Below are 22,823 nucleotides of genomic sequence, written 5' to 3'. Positions count from 1 at the left end.
ATTCGATATGTCGTATCGGAAGTATTGTAATAATAATGCATTCTCTCTCTCTCTCTCTCTCTCTTTCTCTTTCTTTTTCTGTAAACCAGGTCAGCGTTTTACATTTTTCGACAATGGTCCGATTTTTTTGCGACTGCGTTTATATCCTCTTTTTGTGCCTTATGGGCACAGAATTGAACAGATTTCTGAAAAAAAAGTAAAAAAAAAAAAAAAAAAAAAAAAAACTGGATACGCAATATAGCGTTAAATCGAAAATTATATGCATATAATATATTATAGTGTATAGTGTAGTATATAATGTATGAGATGAATATTTTATAGCTTTTTAATTTATGTTAATGATGAATATGAAATGATATTTATTTTGGAATTGTTTACAGTAACAAGTGCCTTAACGAAAAACGACGACGCAACCAGGAGAACCTGTATTTCGATGAGCTTGCCGAGCTGATTTCCGTCACGGACATGAGCTCTGGCAAGACCGACAAATGTCAGATCCTTCAAAGAACCGTCGATCAAGTAAGTTTTCTCTTATTACATTAGATTTTATTTGTACGTTATATTAATTCGTACAATGTTGTTCGTTAATTAAGAATAGAAAAAAGGAATAGTCAGATAACATACAGATAACACTTGGGAAATTGATCTCGAAATTTGTTTCTGGGTCGACGGGGAACGTGTTTTTAAATCAAATTTATTTTCCTATCGATAACGATTCGCTATCTCGTTCAACAACGACGATATCGATATGCTCGCATTGATATTTCTTTAAATATTCTATTTCGGTAATTGCGATGAGTATGTATACGTACGTGTGTACGCGTTTTGTCTGTGTTAGTCATGATACAAAACGTGGACCGTCAAGTTAAGATTTTCTCGACGATACTTTTTTTTTTTTTTTTAATAAGTACTTAATAAATAGAGATAATACGTAGAAAAGATTTGTCGATGGAAATAAATTTCGTTAGTTGCGATCGTACAAACGTAAAACGTCCTTATCGATAGCATACGTTTTATCAATGTGAAATGTATATCGCATTGCTTTTATCACTAATACCAATTAACAGTCGATACTTTTCGTTTAAAAAAATATCCCGAGATTTTGTTTGGTTTAATCGAGAGTTTTACCGACCCTTTATACAAAACTTTCATTTCATATATATGTACTATAAAAAGCAATTTTCACATTCTATTAGATTGATTTATTAATAAATTTATTTTTCCATCAAATTAAACCGAAACGTTACGAGATTTATTATCCATAATTTAACATGGGAACGAATCAGAAAGTTAAGCATAATCTATGGAACCCACTGAAATCATATTACGTTATTATTTTTATTATTATTATTATTAATATCATTATCCCTACATTGCTTCGTCATTATTATTGAGAAATATATTTAGTTACTTCCAGTTAGAATGGTTGAAAAATTAGAGGTAAACCAAAAATATGTATTGACATTGATAGTTTCATTTGATTAATTGATTTCTTCAAATTTATCAAAGTACTCTTTTTTCGAAAATTCAAAGATCATTAGAGATAGAGGAACGTTGACGTTTTCTAATACATCCACTTGCGTAAATAAATTACTTTAAATAGACTTATCTCTTTAGAGAGTGATTTTTTATTTTTTCGACTTAGAACCTCTTTGATAATACATACAAATAATAAACATTTATATTTGTATAATAACTAATAGTTCGGAGTATCTATTTGATATTAAGTGATTAAATCATATTAGGGGTTGGGAGGGGGGTCTACTAGCGATTAAAAGAAACGTCGTGTAGGCGGGATTACCGAGTTCCTTCCAGGATGTCCGTGGGATATCATGTCGTTGATAGACACACAGTAATATTGTCATTTCAAAATGAATTGTGCGGCGCGTATTCGAAACATTCCTCTTGAAAATATTTATCTTTTTTTCTCTGTTAGAATAGAAATAGTTAAACCGGAATAAAGTTTTGTTAGTCATGTGTCATAGGTAAATATAATTCGAATTTTAATGGTGTTCTTATGAGTGATATAAATAATCGCGTACAAATGCCGGGTCGTTGCTGGATAAAGAAAATCTGTGGAAGAGAGAAAGGGCTTTTGCTTTCTTTGGGAAGAAAAGTAAAGGTATACACGAGACTACTACTTCTAGAGTCGTCGACCGAGCAATATCTCTGAATCTGGGCCAAGCGCGTCTTTTTTTCTTCTCCGCTCGTTAAATCGATCCTGTTCTACGCGTTGCTCCTTCAACAACGAACGTATGCACCTCTTATCCTCCATGCGTACGTATGCAATCTTTATGCATCCGATATATAGTAGAAAGAATAACAAATTATCATAGTTTTCATCGAATTGAAATTCATACGTTATATTATAGTGACAAGTAAGAAACAAAACGACACCAGAGTATTTCCAAATTCGTTGACATTTCTTTTTGTTATATTCAAGGAATAGGATCTTTCAACGGGAAAATATTTTTCTATTTTCATCGATAAAACATTTATTTCTCTCGTTGCTTCAATACATTTTTTCTAAATCACATTTAAATACAAAATTATATATATATGATTTTATTTTTTGCGTTCATTGTTAAACATTTTTAGGAGACGAGGATTATTATACTTGTTGATAAGTGAATATTACGGTTAGAAGAAATATCAAGAATTAATATTATCACATTTATTTACGTTACATAATCGCATTAAACTAGAAAAAACTGAATGTTCGGCATCAGGGCCACAAATGCGATAAGCCGAAAACCTCGATCTCGTTTCTCGAAGAAAGGAGAACAGAGTCAGTCTTCTTGGTGTTGTTTTGTTGGTGCTTGTAAAGTTTCTCAAATCGTAGAAAAGTATCCATACTCTTCGCCCGGCTATCGGTTATGGGACGAATGCGCGCGCGCGCCTGCTTCTATGGTGTATGCGTGCGCTATGCGTGCGCTATGTGCGCGTGCGTGCGTGCGTGCATTCGAAGGAAAGAGAAGGGTTACGACTTCCCGTCTTTCTCTCCCCCACCTACCTTATTTGCCATCTCTCTTTAGCTGATTCGCTTATTCTCTCACTCGAGCACGTTGTGCTGAAATCGTGTGCGCTTCACGGCCGAGCACGTGTCGATTCCGAAGGCGACAACTTCGTGTAACGAAATCAAACGAAACTACATTCGAGTTTGCCTTCTGAAAGAATAGATCTATCATTCTTTCTCTTTCTCTTTTTATTTTTCTATTTCTAATTATTTTTATTATTATTCTTTTTCTTTTCATTTGTTTTTTTTTCTTATTTAACAGCAGGTCTATCGGGAAAATTCTCAAATACATATAAATATATTTTTATCTCATAATTTATTAAAACATTCTCTTTATATTTTATAGGTATACACAATTATTAATTAATGTTAACAACCTTATCTTGTCTCTTTGATAAAGGTTTTATCTATGTATAAATTAAATTGTACTTTGAACGGTCAGAAAACTTTTCGATAGATCTAATCAATCTTCATAGACTCATTCTGTCTATAATAGTCGGCTTTGTTTCATCTCGATTGGTCCACTATTCATTTTTATTATTTTAAATGGAGGGAAGTTGTGATCTTCCTTAGGAAGAAATTATTTTGCAACGTTCATAATGTAACGCAAATCTAAAGAAAGAAAGAAAGAAAGTATGAACGGTAAACACAATAAGGAAAGTTTAAGAAAAATAGGAAAGAGTAAGAAGACAAAAAAAGGAGTCGTCAGTATATCAGTTGATCGGTCAGTCAGTAAGATAGTCAGTCAGTCAGTCAGTCAGTCAGTCAGTCAGTCAGTTAGTTAGAAAGACAGACAGTCAGTCAGTCAGTCAGAATCTCGTGACGCGACCTTGAATGACGTCACTGAGATCAATAGGAAGCATCCTTTTTCGCGGCGTTATAACCCGAGAGAGCTACCTGAGCATGGATCTGCGTGACGTCACGTGCGCAGTAACGCGTTGCGCATGGTCTTTCAACAAGGCACCGACAAGCGGCTTCTAGGGAAGGGGGGGAGGAAAAGGAGGATGAGGAAGATGAGGAGGATGAAGAGAGGAGTAGACTGAAAGAGGTACGGCAGCAGCAGCAGCAACAGCAACAACAATAACAACAGCAGCAGCAGTGATTACGTCTCCCGAGAGAAGAAGCGAATTGAAAGAATTTGCAGCATCGTATTTCGATCCTCTTCTTGATTCTCTAGGTCTAGAGCGGACTTTGACCTCGATAAAAAGAAGATATATACATACGTACCAATAATCGAGGAAGATCTCTTTCTCTCTCTCTCTCTCTCTCTCTTTCTCTTGTATCTATTTTTATCTTTTCTTTTCTCTTGGACTTTGTTTCTTTTCTTCTTCATAAATTATACGTTATAAAGGATTGGTGGGACAAACTGAGTTAAAAATTTATTACGCTAAAATAGAGCTAGAGGTATTGCGATACTCTTACATATGTATGTATATGCACGCGCACGCGCATATGCGTGTGCCATCGTGAAACGACTAGCGGCAACATCGCACACCGTTTGTCGGACTCGGTGGAGTCACCGACTTTTCGAGGCCACCGCCACCACCACCACCACCACTACCACTACCATTACTACTACCACCATCATCATCATCATCATCATCATCATCACCACCACCACCACCACCACCACCACTACTACTACTACACCTACTACTACCAGCATCGTCTTCTTCTTTACTGTCGCCATTTTTACTATCGTCGCCGTCATTGCAATCGTCATCGTTACCGTCATCGTCCCTGTCGTTGACTCTTATTCTTCTCAATTCTTCTCTTCTTATTATTAGTTTTCATAGTCACACAGAGTCATAGTCGTGATCATCATCACAGCCGCATGTCTGTCCGTTTAAATCTATCGAGATTACGAGCGCGATCTATCGGAGCTGCGAAATACGAGCTCAAGGACGCTCAACACTTCTCCTCATTCCTTCTTTGACCATGAATGTTGGTCGGTTTTACAGAGATCTTCTGTCTTACTTTTTTTCTCTTTCTTTTGCGTACGTCAAGGGTGGGCAAGTTCTTCTTCTCTGTCGTCGTCGTGAGCCCGCACGGTCCGTCCGTCCGTCCGTCCGTCCGTCCTCGCCATCAATAAATCCGTTCCCCCACGATTTAAGTTCATTAGGCACCAATCCATGCACCTTTTTGTCAAAAAACAAAAGTTCTGCAGCTGAAGAGACAAGTGAGTTCCCTACTGAAATAGTGGGGGGTCCTCTTCTCTTCTCTTACCTTGCCGGAACAAACAAATAGGAAAAGAGGAGCCATATGCGACTCGCAATCCCTCAGTTATCCCACCCCCACCGTTACCACCTTCTCCAACGGTAAGTTCTCTGACGTATTTACGACGACGTCGAGTTAGTAGCTGTTCCTTTATTTCTCTCCATGGATATCCATGATGAAATCTTTTTATCTTTTACTTTTCTTCCTCGAGATAAGCTCACTTTGAGGTCTTCCAGAGGATTTTCTTACCGGCATGGTGGTGGGTATAGGACGATGCACCGAACGAAAAATGACTCATCTCGAACAGGATTGTGTTGTCTCTTTGCTGCTGCTGCTGCTGCTGCTGCTGCCACTGCCTGTCTCTCTTTCAATCTTCTTCCATATCGTTGGCAATGCTTAACAATAAACTTTAGGGGAACCTTTTACCCATTATTCGAAACAGCTCACATGACATTCATTCGCTATGTTTTAGCTTGACCCTGCCTGACTCGCGCTTTCTGTAAGAAATAATTAAGCGACTATTGCGAATAATATAGTTTCCGTTGTGTGTTAACCCGTTGAAATGTTATTTTACATGGATATAATGATCGTTATTTAATACGTTAAATATGGACATTAATGTATTACAGTGACAACTAAAAACGTAATTCCACAGATCGAATATGTAAATTTGTTAAAGATTAGAATGTAGACGATTCTACGTCTTGCCTTCTTCGGCTATTGCTAATGTAAAATCGTCATTAATTTGTAAACTCGTTTGATAATTCATTCGATTTACCTGTCTGATAGGTTTGAAACTTTTACAAATGCTTAGCGAAAGTGTTAAACGACGAAGCGATATTGTTGCAACCAAGCTGCTCTGCCTCGTGGATGCATCCATTGTATATAGAGTAGTATTCCAGAACACGTGACTATTTTGGTTTTAAAATGGCGGATGGAGGTCACCCAACCTGATTATTTTCTCGTTTGTCCGCCTTGCCTGCCCATTTAGGTACTATCACGATCATCGAATCGAATGAATCGCAAAAACGAACGACTTTTCCATTTTGTATTTTCGTTAAAGCGTCGAATCTTTTTTTCTATATACTTTTTTTTTCCTCTTATTCTTCTTCTTCTTTTTCTCTTTGCATCATTGAAAAATAGTTGCTCTCGACGTCACCATTACGGTTCTAGAATTTTCTAAAAATTTCGTTACTTCGTGTTATTATCTCGTTCCTTTTTTATCGAATCATATTTTGTAAAAGACATAAATGAATTCTCGCTGATAAAATAATCCATTATACGAATGAAACATTCGATTTAAATTCTTCGAACGATTCATGATCGCGGAAAGGAGGAAAAGTCGAATCAGCGTTTCGTATTATCTTTGTGCGTGAAATTGCAATGGCGTGGTAAAAGAAAAACGAATGGCATTATTCGATGAAAGAGAATGCAGAATTCTTTGTACGTCTTTTAAGGTGTTTATTTCTTTTACTCGTTTTTTCTTTTTGGAAATCTCGAATAACCGGTGAAAGCTTTGCTCGTCCGGTGATTTACGTTATAAAAATTTTTAGCATCGTCGGCATCTCGTTCCATTTTTCGACATGGAGAAAAATGAGATTGCATTTGTAAAAGTCGAAGTGTGTTGCATTCGAGGGGTATGCGTCATTCGTATGAAATTTATTCTCATCAATATACGGATCTCGTTGGATACCACTGTGTGTTCTCTTACGCGAAAACTCGTACAATGATCGTTGAGAAAAAAAAAATGTTTAACGAAATTTATGTGTATATTTTTTTTTTACTTGTAATTCCAAAAAAAAAAAGGAAAAAAAAGCATTTCTCCTTTTTTTCTTTTACCGGATATTTCATCTTTCCTGTTTTTTTATTTTTTTTTATTTTTATTTTCCTCGGATAAGATAAAAATGCTTCCTGTAGAAAATAAAATCAGATTTTCAATGGCTGCCAGCCAGTTAGTAGGTCAACTTACTACCACGTGCCGACTATACATTTATGCTTACTAAACTACGTTGACTCGTATTTTCTGACAGCACTGTTTTACCTTACAGATTCGGCACATCAGACAACAAGAGGGCTCGAACAGTCATGCCGTGCAACAAGGGGAAGTATCTTCGTCGAATCCTAACATATTGTCCAACGATCAAGTTGGTCCAATTCTATTGGAGGTAAAAATGAAAATGATCGATTTTTATTTATGTATTACGCTTGACGATTAATTGAACGCAATCTTTCATCGACATCATCATCATTTTCTTCTTCTTCTTCTTCTTCTTCTCGAGAGTAATATTTAAAAGAAGAAGAAGAAGAATAAGAAGAAGACAACAATCACCGCGTGTCGGTTAACAATCCGGAACGCGGCTTAGATCCGATCTCGATCAATTATTTGCAGGAAGTTGTTAAAAGGAGAACAGCTTGGCCACGTAAGGAAATAGTACAGGCCTATACTCGTATATGTTGTACTGATATCAAAAAGAATATTACTTGTAAGACTATTAACAGCTTCCTACGATAGGTACTTGCTTTCCTTTTCGCGGCGACTTTTTTTTTTCTCATCTTTTCAAATTTAATGATGCTCGCTCTCTACTCCCATGTATAACTGTGTGTCTACATTTGTTTCATCGTTTTTTTTCTTTTTATTTTTGCAGGCGTTAGACGGTTTCCTGTTCGTCTTAAATAGCGAGGGACGAGTGGAATACGTAACGGATAACATTATTCAGTATATCAATTATACGAAGGACGATGTATTGGGAAAAGATATATATAATATTATACATCATGGAGACCACAACACCTTCATGCCTACGTTGTTGCCCATGTCATTAGGTAGTTATCTCAACAATGAAACGTGCTAATTTCACTTTTAGTCGGTAATTACATCGTTAGGATTGAATGAATATCGCATTAATTAACTCTATTTGACAATCAAATTAACATTTATTAACTTTTAAGAATTGACTTTATTCTTGTGGTACATTTGTGTAAGATGCGAACCGATGATTAATTTTACATTTTCTTTCAATTCATATATATATATTTTTCGCCTATAGTAATTTCATTGAATGTAGAATAGGGATGGGGAATAAAATGACTTTTGATCTTTTTTTAACTGGTCGTGAGAAAGTTTGTAGACGGGGTTTATTAGGATCTTGAAAAATGTTTAATTTGATTTGTACGATTATTATTAGGCTGGACGAGCGAGCCGCAGCCTCAAACGAGGAGTCGTACTTTCAATTGCCGCTTCCTGGTAAAGCCTCCCGATGACAAAGACGAGACGATGGAGGAGAAGCAACAAAGGGTATCAAAATACGAGTCAATGCAAATCTGTTCGTCTCTTTTGTCAAGTAATACCGAACGACTCGAGAGCGGTGATGTGTCCTCCGAATCCCCAGACGTTGGTGGTCCTTGCGTAATGTGCGTGGCACGTAGAATACCACCAAACGAGAAGCCCATAAATACACCGATCGAACAATTCACTGTTAAATTGGATATTACGGGCAAAATCATCGCGGTTGATCTTAGTTGGTTGTCGGCCACTTATTCCAAGTATCTGAACAAGGTAAGGGTATGTAAGACTTTTCTTTTTTATACTATGCGACTATTGCAATTAACGTTTGTTTCACTCAAATTAGTCCTGATTTTTTAATTTATGCGCTACGTTTACTTATCATAAACGCATCAGAAAAACGAGTATAATCTTTTAGAGTTAACGCATTATTATTCCTCGTACGTATTTCTTACAAAAGGATTTTTCATCATTTTACAGGACATGGTCGGTACGATGATAAAGGATTTGTGCCACCCTCATGATCTCAATAATTTAACTGCACATTTGAACGATACGCTTCAAATCGGAGAGAGTACGAGCGCTGTTTATCGACTGCGCGTTAGCCCTGATAAGTTCCTTAATATACAAACGAAGTCGAAACTTTTCAAAGCGAATGTGATTAACGGCCACGAATCGGATTTCATGATGGCCACCAGTTCCATCATTGGGTAAGTCAATCTTTTTTTTTCTTTTTTTATTTATTTCTTTATTTATTTCTATCGTATTTTATTCTAATCGACACACGACATTCGTGAACACCCGAAATAAACCTCCTCCCCCCCTCTCGTTACTCCGAAATATTTTATTTCGATTTGAAATAACAATGAAACAATGTGCGACGATTCGAATTAAGTGAGAACTTATATACTGGCGCTAGGTGTTTTTTTTCTTTTTCTTTTTTTTTTTATGTGTACACTGGTTACATTTTGTATGTACCACCAGTCTTTCATTTCTCTTACCTTGTTTAATATAACTTATCGTTAGATTTGGGTATTCTGCTAGATCTTTCATTTTACCGTTTCTTATTTTGAGCTCTAATTTATTTTATTCTCATTCGCGCGGAAAAATGATTGCTTATCACACATTTAACTCTTTTACCGTTGATTTTATGCCACGTTATTACGAAAGCTTTAGGAATGCAAAATCTCGTACTCGCATTATGTTATTGTTTCTTATTCGATTAGACGACGGGAATGCATGAGGCGTACTTTGAATTTTTTTCGGTGTTGGAGATCTGGCCACTCTTCAAATTAAAATAACACTATTTCTAATATCACATTGCCTTTTCCTACATCGTACGTAATATTACGTATGTTTCCGCATCAATGGTTAAACTAATTGTAACAAGTATAGCACGATTCAACGCTCGCTTATTCCATTATATATCAATTTCATTTCATAAGATTCATTAGCGTTATAACCTGTTGACCATACAACCTGTCCACAATGATCATTTTGAAAGATTACAAAAGCTGCTATGATATCTGATCGATATGTAACATCTCATTCGTTCAAAAAATATGGTGTGCTGTAACACAAAGATAGACACACACGTGTAAACGCTGCTCTATATTCGTACGCACTTTCACCATGTACATATTACGTTGAACGTTAAGTAATAAATCATTAAAAAAGAAAACAAAAAATTTAATCTAGGTTGAAATTTCGCATCAATGAACAGTGTACAATATATCGGTCAATTTGTTCTCTTTTTTCAATCTGTATTGATTGTTCCAGGAAAGCATAACAGATGGATTAAAATTTGGCTTGTTTAAAATAATGCTTTATTGAAAATTTTTTTTTTTTTTTGTGAAAGAGACTCGATGACTGACACACACTGTTCATTGAGGGACGATAATAAAAATAGTATAACACATATACGCATATATACTCGTATACGCATTCATTGCATATCGTTAAGATCTAGCGTTAAAAATTGTAGCGTTAAAAGATCTAGCGTTAAGAGATCTGGTGCTAACTGGCGATACATGTGTTTTGGTTTTTGTCCATGATAGGGACAATGACTTAACGCCTATCGAGGGTGGTCAGCTTTCCAACAACAAAGTGTGCTCGGGACATTCTAGTAACCGTTGTGCAAATAATAGTAATAATAATAATGGTAACAATAACAATAACGTGGGTGGTCTGTTGATGTCCGTGGCACATCTAAACGGTCAAGTGAGTGGTATCAGTGGTGGTCGTGGATTGACGGGGACGACGCACGTTGCTACGTCGTCGAACTCGATCGCCTTTAGTACCGGCGATTCTTGCAACTCATTAGCCTCGCTAACTACGAGTAATTCGTTCAACCACTTTTCCGGGAGCATGGACTTGGAATTCGAACCGTTCTTCCGCGGCTCGTCATGGGACTTGGACGGTAGCGGTGGTTGGCCGGAAAGGCCCGAGTCGAGAGGAAGCGGGCCAACAGATTCGCGACCACCCTCTCAGCCAGCCCCGACATCGCCGAGTCCCCAGGGAGGAGGAACCTTTTCCTCTAATTCAGCGGTGCCGTCTCACTGTAGTCCCCTACGCGCTTTCAGCCCATCCTCTTCGGTCAACGCGGCGCATACCTTCAGTAATTCCTTCCCGTTCAGTCCACTACAGGAATCGCAGTCATCCTCGACGTTGACTGGTAACAACACTGCTGCAGCTGCGGCTGCCGCTGCCGCTGCGGCCGCGGCTGCTGCCTCGGCTGGCAACAACACCCCCGTCAACAACAACAACGTCAATACCAACGGTGCTACTTCCGTAGCCGTTGCTGCTGCCGCTGGTGCCACGGCACCGGTCATTTTGCCAGCTCTCAATGCTAAGAGGATCGAGGAAGGAAAAAGCGGATGTCCTACCAGCGGTACCATGGACAATGCAACTGCCAGGACGAATGCCTCAACGCCCGCCGAAACTCAAAACAGTGTCGTGTCCACCGAATCCGGTAGACTTAGAAACTTGTTAACGAAAGGTTCCAGTGCTAGTGAGGATAATCAGGACAATACGAATAACGATTCAGATAACCAAAATAAACACAGGATATTGAAAATTTTGTTGAATCAGCAAGACGAAGATGATTATCATTCTGAACATAACAACAAAATGAGAACAAGTCCTAGTAACATGCCAAAATCGAATATGGAGCATTCCAAATCCGCTCTTGGAAATAATATGCTTCTACAGGTGATTTTCTTCATTTCTATCTATTATCCAAACCTTCCAAACAAATCAATTATTTCTTTTATCTCTTTAAGCAAAGTAGATTTTAAGATGCGCGCATTCTTTTTCTTCTTCTTCTTTAGACTAAGTATATTAAAGATATTTATATTTAAAGTTACTAAATGAGACAAATGACGAGGATGAGGAAGCTCGGGCTGGATTGAAAAAGAGAAATGAACTTCTTCAACAATTATTAAAAGATCAAGACGAGGAGAGGAAAATACAAGAGCAACAGGTACACATATATTCTTTCGAAGAATAGAAAAATATAAGAATCGATTTATTATATTGGCTTAACTCTTTTACTAAAGTGTCTTTCTATTCGTTATATTATTAGAACCGGGATGACGATCCTCTATTACGGAGTCTTGGTTTTCGGAATAGCACTCCTTCGCCATCGCAATCGGGAAGTGATCACAGCGGACTCGGTAGTACTTCTCAAGTTGGCCAGAAAAGACCAGGGGACGATGGTGATCTCAATATATCCGTTAAACGACCGATGGATGGCTCGCATCAGGTGTCTTCTACGGGTACTAACGCTTCGACGAATGCGACGAGCAAACTATGGGAGAAAAATAAAATGTTGGCTTCTTTATTGGCAAAACAACCGCCTCAACCAACGACCATACCACCTATTCCTGCATCTGTGATATCGGCAACGCCGCAAGTAAATATCCGAGATATTCTAGTTTCGTACATTATTAGACCGGAAACGGCAACATGAGTATTGTGTACTAACGTAACTGATATATATGTACACTTTACTTTTAGGATAAGCTTCCACGTGGCAGTGCTGGTGGCGATCGCTTAAAGCAACATCAGTCGCAGCAGCAACAACAGCAACAACAACAACAACAGCAACAGCAGCAGCAGCAACAACAACAGCAACAGCAGCAACAACAACAGCAACAGCAGCAGCAGCAACAACAACCGTGGACAGGTGGCCACATACAAACAGTCGGTGGGAACAATACGATCACAACAACGGCTACTTCGGCTCGTACTCCTCTGCAGAACCAATCAAGACAACTACCTCGTCAAGCAACCAACAACTCCTACCTCACTCATATGCTAAGTCAGGTAATTTTCAAAACAATTCATAGATTTTTATCAAAGTGCACTAACGTTCTCATTATTTTAATATTTTCAATAAATAGCAACAAAGGCCGCAATTGGGTCAAGTGGATTCAGAATTTGGAGATAGCGGAGAATATCGTCAAACGTGTACCGACCCAAGTACTTGGGATAATCAATCGTCCGACCCAGATCTCTCTGAGATTTTGGATCAAGTTATTGAATTTGTTCCGGACGAACCTATCTCAGGTAATTATTTTTCACTATACCGGGAGAATTTATTTAGCGCGAAACAAGATTTAAAGATATTCTATCTGTGCATTTTCGTTATTGCGACAATGACATTGAAAACGCATTTTTATATATTATGTTGGGTTCATCAGTATTGCTAATATAGATATTGTAATTTTGATTCAATAGAATCGTCTGCGTTAACAAATCTCCTGGACGTTATTGAGGCACCGCAAAACAATGCTATGAATGAGAAAATGGCAATAAATGCTATTCAGAAGTCGTTGATGTTATGCGAAACTGCCGTAAATCCAACGTCTTCCACCATAACCATACCTGGCACGCCTCCTGCGTATTCGACTGCAGTAAGTTTATATACTCATTTATAATTGTGACTTTTGATATTAATTTTTAGTTGATCTAAACGCGATTAAATTGACAATTCTAGTTGGTAACGACACCCGTGACGACCAGTCACAGTTACCAACCACCTCCAATGTATCAACAACAAGCAAGGATGAGGTTCAATGCTCAATTGGTCGTTAGGCAGTCTACCACGCAGTTTACGCAACAGCACCTGCAATTACAACAGCGTACTAAACTGATACAACAACAGCAACAACAACAACAATTGAAGCAAAGATTACTGCAGCAACAACAGCAGCAACAATTGCTCATTCCATCTAACGCAACGGCGACAGATCAAATTACAACTGGCATACACAATATTGATAATCTATTAAATAATACCGTTGCGCCGAATGTATCTTTACAGGTACCCTTGTAATTTAAATTTTCTTTCGCGATTTAATACAAAATCGAATTTAATGATTAATCGACCATTTGTTTAATTTTTGCAGCGATCGAGCGTCCCTGACTCCCAAGTTTCTCCGAGTTATGGGGGATCCGTCCAAATCAGTTCCGGTCACCGACTCGCTCATTCGTATTCTCACCCATCGACGTTACCACAACAGTGAGTATTTCTTTCTTTTTTTTTAATCTAATCTATATTATTTTGATCTCGATCGGTTATACATGACGAATCTTTCTCTTTATATAGTCCCATTGTGAATAATAATTTTAACAGCGGTCAACAAGTGTCAGCAGCTGCGAGACTTTCGCCGCATTCTCCTGCCAATATATTGTCCTTTTCTCATCCGCAACCATTATCACCTCGAGTAACGCAAGTAAGTTATTTCCTTTTTAGCTTTTTATCGCCTTACCAAGATCGTCTCGATCTATTCTATTGTCATATTTGTGATATAGGGCAATTATGGCACCACTCCGAGGCTATTTAACGTTAACCAGGTGAGATCTCAACAACAACCAACCGCGCAACAACAACTTCAGCAACAGCAGAGGTCGATGCCATCGCCTGGAACGCCAGCCTCTGCAAGGCAATCTCCGTTTCCTGCCGAAACATTTCCCCCACCTACATCTCCTACAGCTAGCCAATTTCCACCTGGTCCAAATCCTGGTGCTCCTAACCCTACTGCTCAGTATCGCTTGCAACGGACTACATCGACGCCTTCTGCCACGACTCAGTTGCCAGGTAAGAAACTATAACCATCTATAACAATCGCGCACTCTTTTTTTTTATTATTATTCATATATATATACATCATACATTTTTTAAACATTGTTCCATTTTTATCCATATCGATACGATTTTCGTTTTCCCTGGGAATACGTCCCAGGGATACGTCTAATGATAAAATGTATGTAGGTTTACGAGTGGGGATGTGCCGCCTTTAAGATGTTTTATTACACGGTATATATTTCATGTTGACGTATTCGTAATAAAGTTATGTGTTATTAGACTACGGGTAACGTGAGTAATCTGGTTCTTTGTACGAAATTCTTTTTTTTTTTTTTTCTCAATTTGTGTATTCTTCTTCTTCATCTTTTTCTTATTCCTTCTATTTTTTTCTTTTTTCCCCCCACCCTTTTTTCCCATTGAATTTCTTCCGTTCCACCTTCTTGGAATTATTTTTACGTTGAGAAAGTGCAACGAGTGCGTTTCTAAGAGTGATGTAATTTTCTTCGTACTAAGACGAAGTGTATCTATGGTCTCAATTTACGAAGATGTGTTCGTGATGAATCAAATGATATGTACTGTGTCAAAACTATCGTCGTTGTAAGAGCTTCGTTGTGAGTAATTGATGCATTCTATATACGCATTTTACATCTTCTTGTTTGGAAATTCATGAAATTTAGATCATAGTTTAAGAGATGTTGCTTTTTTTTACTTTTTTTTTTTTTCCTATCTACTACTCAGTGAATTATACTACATGAAAGATAATAGCACGTCTTGATTGATTCTGTATGATTTTACTATACAGAGATATGCAATTTGTAAAAGTAACGATAATGTAAACGCTATTATATATTCGAAACGAAACATGTGAACGGAGTATTATAGGTCGTTTTCTAAGGGGTAAGTATATCACTCTTCCAAATAAATACTTTTAATAATTTATCAGTTAGCATTGGATTTGATATAGAATCATGAATATATATATATATATATATATATATATTTATTCACACATTTATATATGTGTTCATGATTTCATTAATCATATAAGATTTGAATACAGAAGAAGGTATTTTATATAGTGTAATTTAAAGATTGAAAGTCATTAAAATAAAATAAATGAAACTTTGTGGAAGATTGAAAAGAAAAATAATATGTATACGAAAAGATTGAATAATAATAATAATAATCCATTTCTATATATGCATCCCAATTTAGCGATCGATCAAAGTTACATACTGTTTAAGTTGAAGTTAAATGGCAAGAAGATAGACATAATGAATGTTGCAGGTGGGGTTGGTTCGCCCCGACACTATGGCGGAGTGAATAAGGAACAACCTCTTCTTTCACCTAGTCATCCACATTCGGGTTGCCCTGCAGCACCGAATCATAATCCACACAATACCACCAATACCCAACACTTCTCGAATCAACAACATTCTTCTATGATATACCACACGAGCGCCAACACTATCAACACACCAGATATGCAGAACAATCAGTTCTGTTACGATCGGACGTCCGTACCGCTCTATTCTTCTGGGGATACGCAGGATGTCAGGTCACTGCCTCCCGGTAATCCTGTCAATCACCACATGGGTGGTAAGTCATATGACCTCTTAATGTCATGTGACCATCACTTCGCCATCATTACACTCCTTACTTAAAAATAATGTACCACTGGGAGGTGTACCAGGCATGAGATTGGTACATGGAAGCACATCATTCTTTCACGACACCCATCCAGGCATTCAAATTGTACATATCGCAATCGTTTTTGAGATAATCGCTATAATCACGAGTCAGTCAATGTAATTTTGTCTTAACGCGAATATTCCAGTCTTCTTTCCTATGTCAAGATATTTATTACGGCCGAAAAAGTGTCTTCGTGAACAACTTCATTTATGTTTAACAATGTTTATAAAATCGTGATTGAGAAAGATCGCTTGATGGTTATTATGTCATAGCGTTGTAACGCTATGTTTCGTACATTCGGTTACTTTTTTATTTGAAAAGTATGCTTTTCTAATATCTACACCGTGAATCCTTTTTTCTTCGCGAAAGCGATCCTATATTTTACAATAATCTTACTCGTTTAATATTCAATTAAAATCGAAATGAAGTTTGCTTTGGAATACCGTTTTTATGTACGAAACAAAGCATTATTGGCCGCAAAAAATCGTGTAACAAGATTTGCTTTCGCATCCATACTCGTTTCAAAATTTCTACGCTTATCATTCATTTATTTGGCTATTTCATAAAATACATTATTCTAACTACGTTGTAAATAATATATCATCATTTTCAATAGTAATTTCAACGGATAACGCTCTTGCGAATATGTAATCCCCCCAAAGGCTCTAGGTCATTTGGAATGATAATTAAACGATACTCTCCTATCACTTTGTATTAAGAAGCATACTCTCTCTCTCTCTCTCTTTTTTTCTTTCTATTTCTCTCTCTTTTTCTCCCCCCCCCTCTCTCTCTCTCTCTCTCTCTCTTATAGCGCATGATGCACCGCTATGAAGTTTTTGAACAAACATTTAGTATGTAATCGAACACGTCGACATTCCAAAATAAGATCTTAGTTATTTAGGGATGATTATTGCCTGTACAATGCATTTTTATGTCACGAAATATATATTCTAGGTTTTTTCTCTTATATCCCATTGATAGTAGATACCGTAGTGTAATTACACTGTGCTTTAGTAAATACCTCAGCACGAATTATATCTTCGAAACACCTTCGCATCGTATATTATTCTCTTGCACTATTTTCGAACGTTATAGTTATTATCATTTCAATGAAAGATGCTGAGGTTTCTTATTTAATTAGTAAGTTCTTTAATTGTAGACAAGATAAAGGGTTTATTGCGGAAGCCTTAACGTTTGGTATGCTTCTAATAATATCAAGAAACACTAATAGCGTTTCGTCTCATTAATTTCCATCCTGCATCGTGGATCTATATTCATAACTCCTTCATAAATCATATTCTTCTAATCTCTCCTAGAGAAATAAAAAGAGAGAGAGAGAAAGAGATTAGAGAACTTTTCTATATACATTGTTTTAATGTAATGAGTGAGATATGGATATAGACCATTTACTCTTCGTGTGCTCGTGATTTAACGCATCGTGACGATAGTTGGGCCGATGTACATGTATATTCTCTATACGAATACTATACATATATATATATATACATATTTATTATTATATAATGTGAATAATGATATTAAAAATATATTGTTAGGGAATATAGAATGATATCGGCACGACTCTGTGTATATGAAATCATGTTATTAATGGAAACAACAATGCAAGAGGTTCATCCGAAAGATGTATATCATCTTATATTCATCCTGCCATTATTCTCCTGTGTTCACCTATGTACAGTAACGCTTTGATGTAAACCAGTAATCTTAAGTATCACTTTATAATATAAGCACGGTGGAAAAGATTTACTAACGACGAAGTTTTATCCTTTATTAATTATATGTTAGAGAACATCAAACAATCAATCTTAATAATATTTTTTTTCTATGCTCTAAATATTTTCTCATGTAGTTCGTATTTGATATCAAATCTTATTGATTAAATCTTTCAAATATATATTTTTTTTTCCTCTTTGTTTCTGAATTTAAGAAATTATAGTTGCGAGAGTATATGTCGTCAAGTTGAGACATATGTTCAACGCGTGTTTCAACAAAAATAGAAAATTGAGATTAAACTCTGAAAGTATTTCCGAAATTTTATGGGGGACAAAAAGAAAAAAAGAAAAAAGAAAGAACAAATAGGATCGATGTCATGGATGTTAACAAAATGTAAATATCCCGTTGTGTAATAAAAAAAAAACAATACCCTGTTCCTTGATCGATTTACAGGAAAATGTTAATGCTTTCCACATAGAGGAAATGCATTGTTTTTTAGCCATCTGTAAGACATTCTCTGCACGATCCTTTACATTTCATTTTTGTTATTTTTGAAGAAAGGTGTAAGGGTAATTAAGATACGACCTAATTGACATGCACACAACAATAATATTCTTTCTATTCTATGTTATTTTCTTTCCCATTTAATAGAACCCAATCGTTTTAACGGTAAACCAAACCAAAAAGAGAAAAATGTTTTTATCATTTAATATCGATAATGTCGACGTAAAATTAACGAAATGAATTGATTTTGTCGCAGGTAACACAAGTACAACTGGAAGTATGACATCAGAATTCGTTCGGCAAGAATTAAGGGCTATAGTTGGTGCGAGGACGCAACAACAGCAACAACAAAGGGTACCCAACAATATACCTAACAATCTTTCTGGTCAAGTTTCTCAGGACGATTTGGAAGCACTTGGTTTGACATTTGAAATGTCCACTGCAGGTATGAATGATTAATAAGACTATTTTATTATCTCTCGATCTGGTTTCATTTCATATTCGTAGGATTGTACAATTTAGTAGTAGGTTTGAGATAGATAAACATCCTTCTCGCACTTTCTTACGTTTATTTTCTCGTTAGGAATTTTTCGAATCTTCGATGATACTGCGACAATCTTTTTCTTTCTCCAAATTATGATTGAAGGGTGGAAGCGATTTTGTACGTGTTGCGTATTAGGAATAATAAACAAATAAAATTAATTTTTTTACTTCGTTCTTTTTACACATATATATTCACGATGGTTCGTAAGGAAATTGTGCAACGAATATACACACACTGAGTTTTTTAATTCTAATTTATGCTCATTGTAATTATAACTAATATTTTTTACCTTACGAAATATGTATTATCAATTTGAAATACTGTGAAAAAGTATTACAGGCAGTTGTAATGATTAAATAGATACAACCCAATTTTATGGGGTCAAGGTATACAAAATTCTTTCTGATACGAATTTCAAATGATAGATAATTTATTCTTTTTGTTTTGTCGTTTTTTTTTTACTTTAAATATATATATATATATATACTTACATCCTTTCATGCATGCAAATAGGAGACACACACATAAGAGTTTGATATTATTATTATTATGTATCCTTGTTGAATATTGTATTCATCGAATCAGATTTATATTAACGCGTCATGTAACAATAACAACAACAAAAAAAGAAACTTTTGCAGTATTATTTTTATTAGAAAGGCATATAATATTGAAATTGAAGTAACTTGTGGTAACGCGTGATGTTACAATGTCCCAACTAGGTGAGACTGTGGTTAATGATGGCCCCGGCAAGAGCTGGGTCATTGGGAGTACCGGAAGTGCCCCCTCATCCTCCAGGGTAAGACCCTTCCGACAATTACTCTTACGTACTTTGATTTTTATTTATGCTATGTCTCTACCCTCCTCTTTATGCTTTGCTTCAAGAACTGTATTCGCTGCACGACAAATATATATATATATATTTTTTTTTTTTAAACGATTATTTTCATTTTTCGCACTGATCGTACGTATAGTATACATAAATAGGGAAAAGGTAGATATAAATTATCTTTTTTTAATCTTTCTCTCTTTCTTTCTTTCTTTCTTTCTTTCTCTCTTTCTTTTTTTTTTATTTACTCTCTAAATCTTTTTACATCATTTCGCATGTTATTCTATTATTTAACTTTTAATTTTTATACTACTAGTTTCTTCATATTATTCGTTGTAATTAAAAATTCATTTCAATTTATAACGAAAATCCAAATTTAATATTTAAACAATATAAATATTAATTTTCGAATCAAATTGCGTATGAAAGATTCTTAAATAATGATTTTTTAATTGAAAAAGAGGAGAGAGAGAGAGAGAGATAGAAAGGAAAGAAATGCGAGAAAGAAAAAGAAAATGAGATTAATGGTCAATTGGTATGTTCTCATTTTCTCTCATTTTCTTTCTCGTTTTTTTTTTTTCGTTTTTTTCTTTTTAAAAAGGTCGAACATCTTCTCATATCTTTCGTCGTTTTATGCGAATGTGCTGTGTGTGACCGTTTACACGAGGATCGAATTTATGTTTCGTTCACCACCACCACCAAAGCGATGATTTTGTAAGCTTTATTCGCAATTAGAGTAATAATTACACTGCCGATAATCGTATCCGTAATGCTTTTTCACAGTAAATTTATTTTACAAAAATGATTTTATAATTAAATTCATTGAAATTTGTTTATGGAATAGGTATTTCGTTCTTCTTGCATGATCGACGTGTGTCACACAATAGTTAATAGATTTTGGCATTTGTTTAGCAAAATCAATAAAAAAAAACTTAGAGATTTGAATATCTTTTTCAAATGGGGTTTCCTGTGAATAGGTCGAAATAATGTTTCCTGCTTCGCGTAGTTAAAACAAATTGTTGCTTTTAAAACAAACAAAAAAAAAAAAAAAAAAAAAAAAAAGAAATGCATAGAAAATTCCTCTTGTTAAAAAGATTTATTTATTTTTTTTTTTTTTTCTTCTCCTTTTCCTCGCATTAATTCGTAGAAGCTTATTTATAGGAGAGCTTTAAAATAAATCATCCAATTTATTGGATTATGTAATTTTTGTGTCACATTCCGGTAGTAGCAAAACTTCGTTCGTTGTTTCTTGGCTTTTTTCTCTCTTTCCCTTTATTTTTTTTTTTCTCTGTTGGAATAAATCAACGTAGATGATACAAATAAATAAATGTTCCGTACTTATTAATAATAAATATATAATGTATTTTTTTTTTTTTTTTTTTTAGACTACTATGGAGGAAGCGGTACGAGGTGATCCTAAATCATCGTTGCTACAAAAACTGCTGTCCGAGTGACTGCGGGTTACTACGCTGTTGGACGGTAAAGGATTATGTGTGATATACGTTTGAAGATGCAAGAAAAAAAAACAAAAAAAGAAATTATTAAGGAAACAAAAGAAATAATAATAATAATAATTAGATAAAGCAATGAGAGAGTGGGAAGAAGGGATGGCGGAGGGGGAAGAAGAGAAAGAAAAAGAAAAAGAAGAAGAAGGAGAAGAAAATGGAAGCCTAAAAAGAAAAGGCAATCAAAGATGCATTTTATATGCGTATACGTAATGGGTACTATTGTATTATATATAAACGTTATCATACGAAATCAGTATTCGGATACGTATTACCAAATACAATGCAAAGCTCTATAGTGCGCGGCGCTCTCTAGAACCTTTTCGTTCATCGTGATAATCCGTGGTGAAAAAGGAGCTTTTTTTTTTTCTTGCAAAAAAGAAAACAAAACAAAAAAAATGAAATAAAATAAAATAAAATAAAGTAAAATAAAATAAAAAACAGCATTCTGCCGTTTTTTATCCGAACTCGAAGGACCAAAAGTTTTCATTTCTATGTTTGGCTGTGTCGAGAAGTTTCATTGATATTGGTGTGTGAGTGAATGCGTATGTGTTATTACAAGGCTGTCATTATTGCTTGGATCGTTTATTATTAACAAAGTTCTGTTTAAAAAAGAAAGAAAGAAAGAAAGAAAGAAAGAGGGAGAAAAGCAAAAAAAAAAAAAAAAGAAAAAAGAAATGAAAAGATGACGAGAGGCTGATGTGACATTAATAATAATATAGGGACATGGAAAAAAAATTAACGATGTGCGAGCGTTAATTTAAATAAATAATTTCACCGTATCTGTTGTAAAACGAAAGAAAGGAAAAAAGGGAATTACGATAGAATTGCACGTCGCCATGCTACAATAATAATTCGTAAACACATTGTACACAGAAAAAAAAAAACCCAAAACACTAAACACACACGTTTCACATATAGAAAATCTTTCTCGGAGCATCCCAGCTTTTTCGAGCGATATTAGATGTATAAAAGGAAATATAATATCGGCGATGGAATTCACGTTTTACTCCCCCTCGAATCAATGGCGCGCCACGTGTTGTTCTCTCCGTCGATATTTTGTTTGATATCGCTGAAAGAAAAGAAAACTACGTAGGTACCTCAAAGGTATACTTTACTATACCACTGGCTGTTAAACATAAAACTATTTATAGGTTTAATTATTGTACACAGAAGAATAGAGCACTATCATGTATTCTCTTAATTTAACATCTTCTTGACTATTGCATTATGAATAATATATATTTGTGATTGTAAGAATCTGCAACCAAAATGTGACAAAGAATACTTGTTGTTGTTAATATGATTATAACTATTATTATTATTTTATTTTATTTTATTAATATTATTGACACATACATTATCATTATCACTATTACCAATATTATTGTTGCAATTACTATATTAT

The 22,823-nt window shown here is 35.5% G+C and overlaps 1 protein-coding gene across 16 annotated transcripts in view; it reads left to right on the top strand.

Moving 5' to 3' along the window:
• LOC106787623 (nuclear receptor coactivator 2) overlaps positions 1-21,968 on the top strand; it is a 42,130-nt gene extending 20,162 nt beyond the window's left edge. For 7 of the 16 annotated variants that reach the window (XM_014750156.1, XM_014750155.1, XM_014750151.1 and 4 more), the window contains 19 exons: positions 381-519; positions 7,282-7,398; positions 7,879-8,056; positions 8,419-8,795; positions 8,997-9,226; positions 10,574-11,726; positions 11,878-11,997; positions 12,100-12,429; positions 12,534-12,842; positions 12,920-13,085; positions 13,257-13,432; positions 13,516-13,842; positions 13,928-14,040; positions 14,128-14,254; positions 14,334-14,619; positions 15,895-16,206; positions 18,794-18,982; positions 19,804-19,880; positions 21,296-21,968. In XM_014750156.1, coding sequence (XP_014605642.1) covers positions 381-519; positions 7,282-7,398; positions 7,879-8,056; positions 8,419-8,795; positions 8,997-9,226; positions 10,574-11,726; positions 11,878-11,997; positions 12,100-12,429; positions 12,534-12,842; positions 12,920-13,085; positions 13,257-13,432; positions 13,516-13,842; positions 13,928-14,040; positions 14,128-14,254; positions 14,334-14,619; positions 15,895-16,206; positions 18,794-18,982; positions 19,804-19,880; positions 21,296-21,364 — 4,795 coding nt within the window. In that variant the 3' untranslated portion in view covers positions 21,365-21,968. The remainder of the gene's footprint in view (positions 1-380; positions 520-7,281; positions 7,399-7,878; positions 8,057-8,418; positions 8,796-8,996; positions 9,227-10,573; positions 11,727-11,877; positions 11,998-12,099; positions 12,430-12,533; positions 12,843-12,919; positions 13,086-13,256; positions 13,433-13,515; positions 13,843-13,927; positions 14,041-14,127; positions 14,255-14,333; positions 14,620-15,894; positions 16,207-18,793; positions 18,983-19,803; positions 19,881-21,295) is intronic. The other 9 variants (XM_014750154.1, XM_014750152.1, XM_014750164.1 and 6 more) reach the window with 9 other exon arrangements.
• The last annotated feature ends 855 nt before the right edge of the window (positions 21,969-22,823 follow it).

Source organism: Polistes canadensis, unplaced genomic scaffold, assembly GCF_001313835.1.
Source record: "Polistes canadensis isolate GaletaPanama2010 unplaced genomic scaffold, ASM131383v1 scaffold_108, whole genome shotgun sequence".
NCBI lineage: Eukaryota > Metazoa > Arthropoda > Insecta > Hymenoptera > Vespidae > Polistes > Polistes canadensis.
This window is presented reverse-complemented; position numbering and strand designations above follow the sequence as displayed.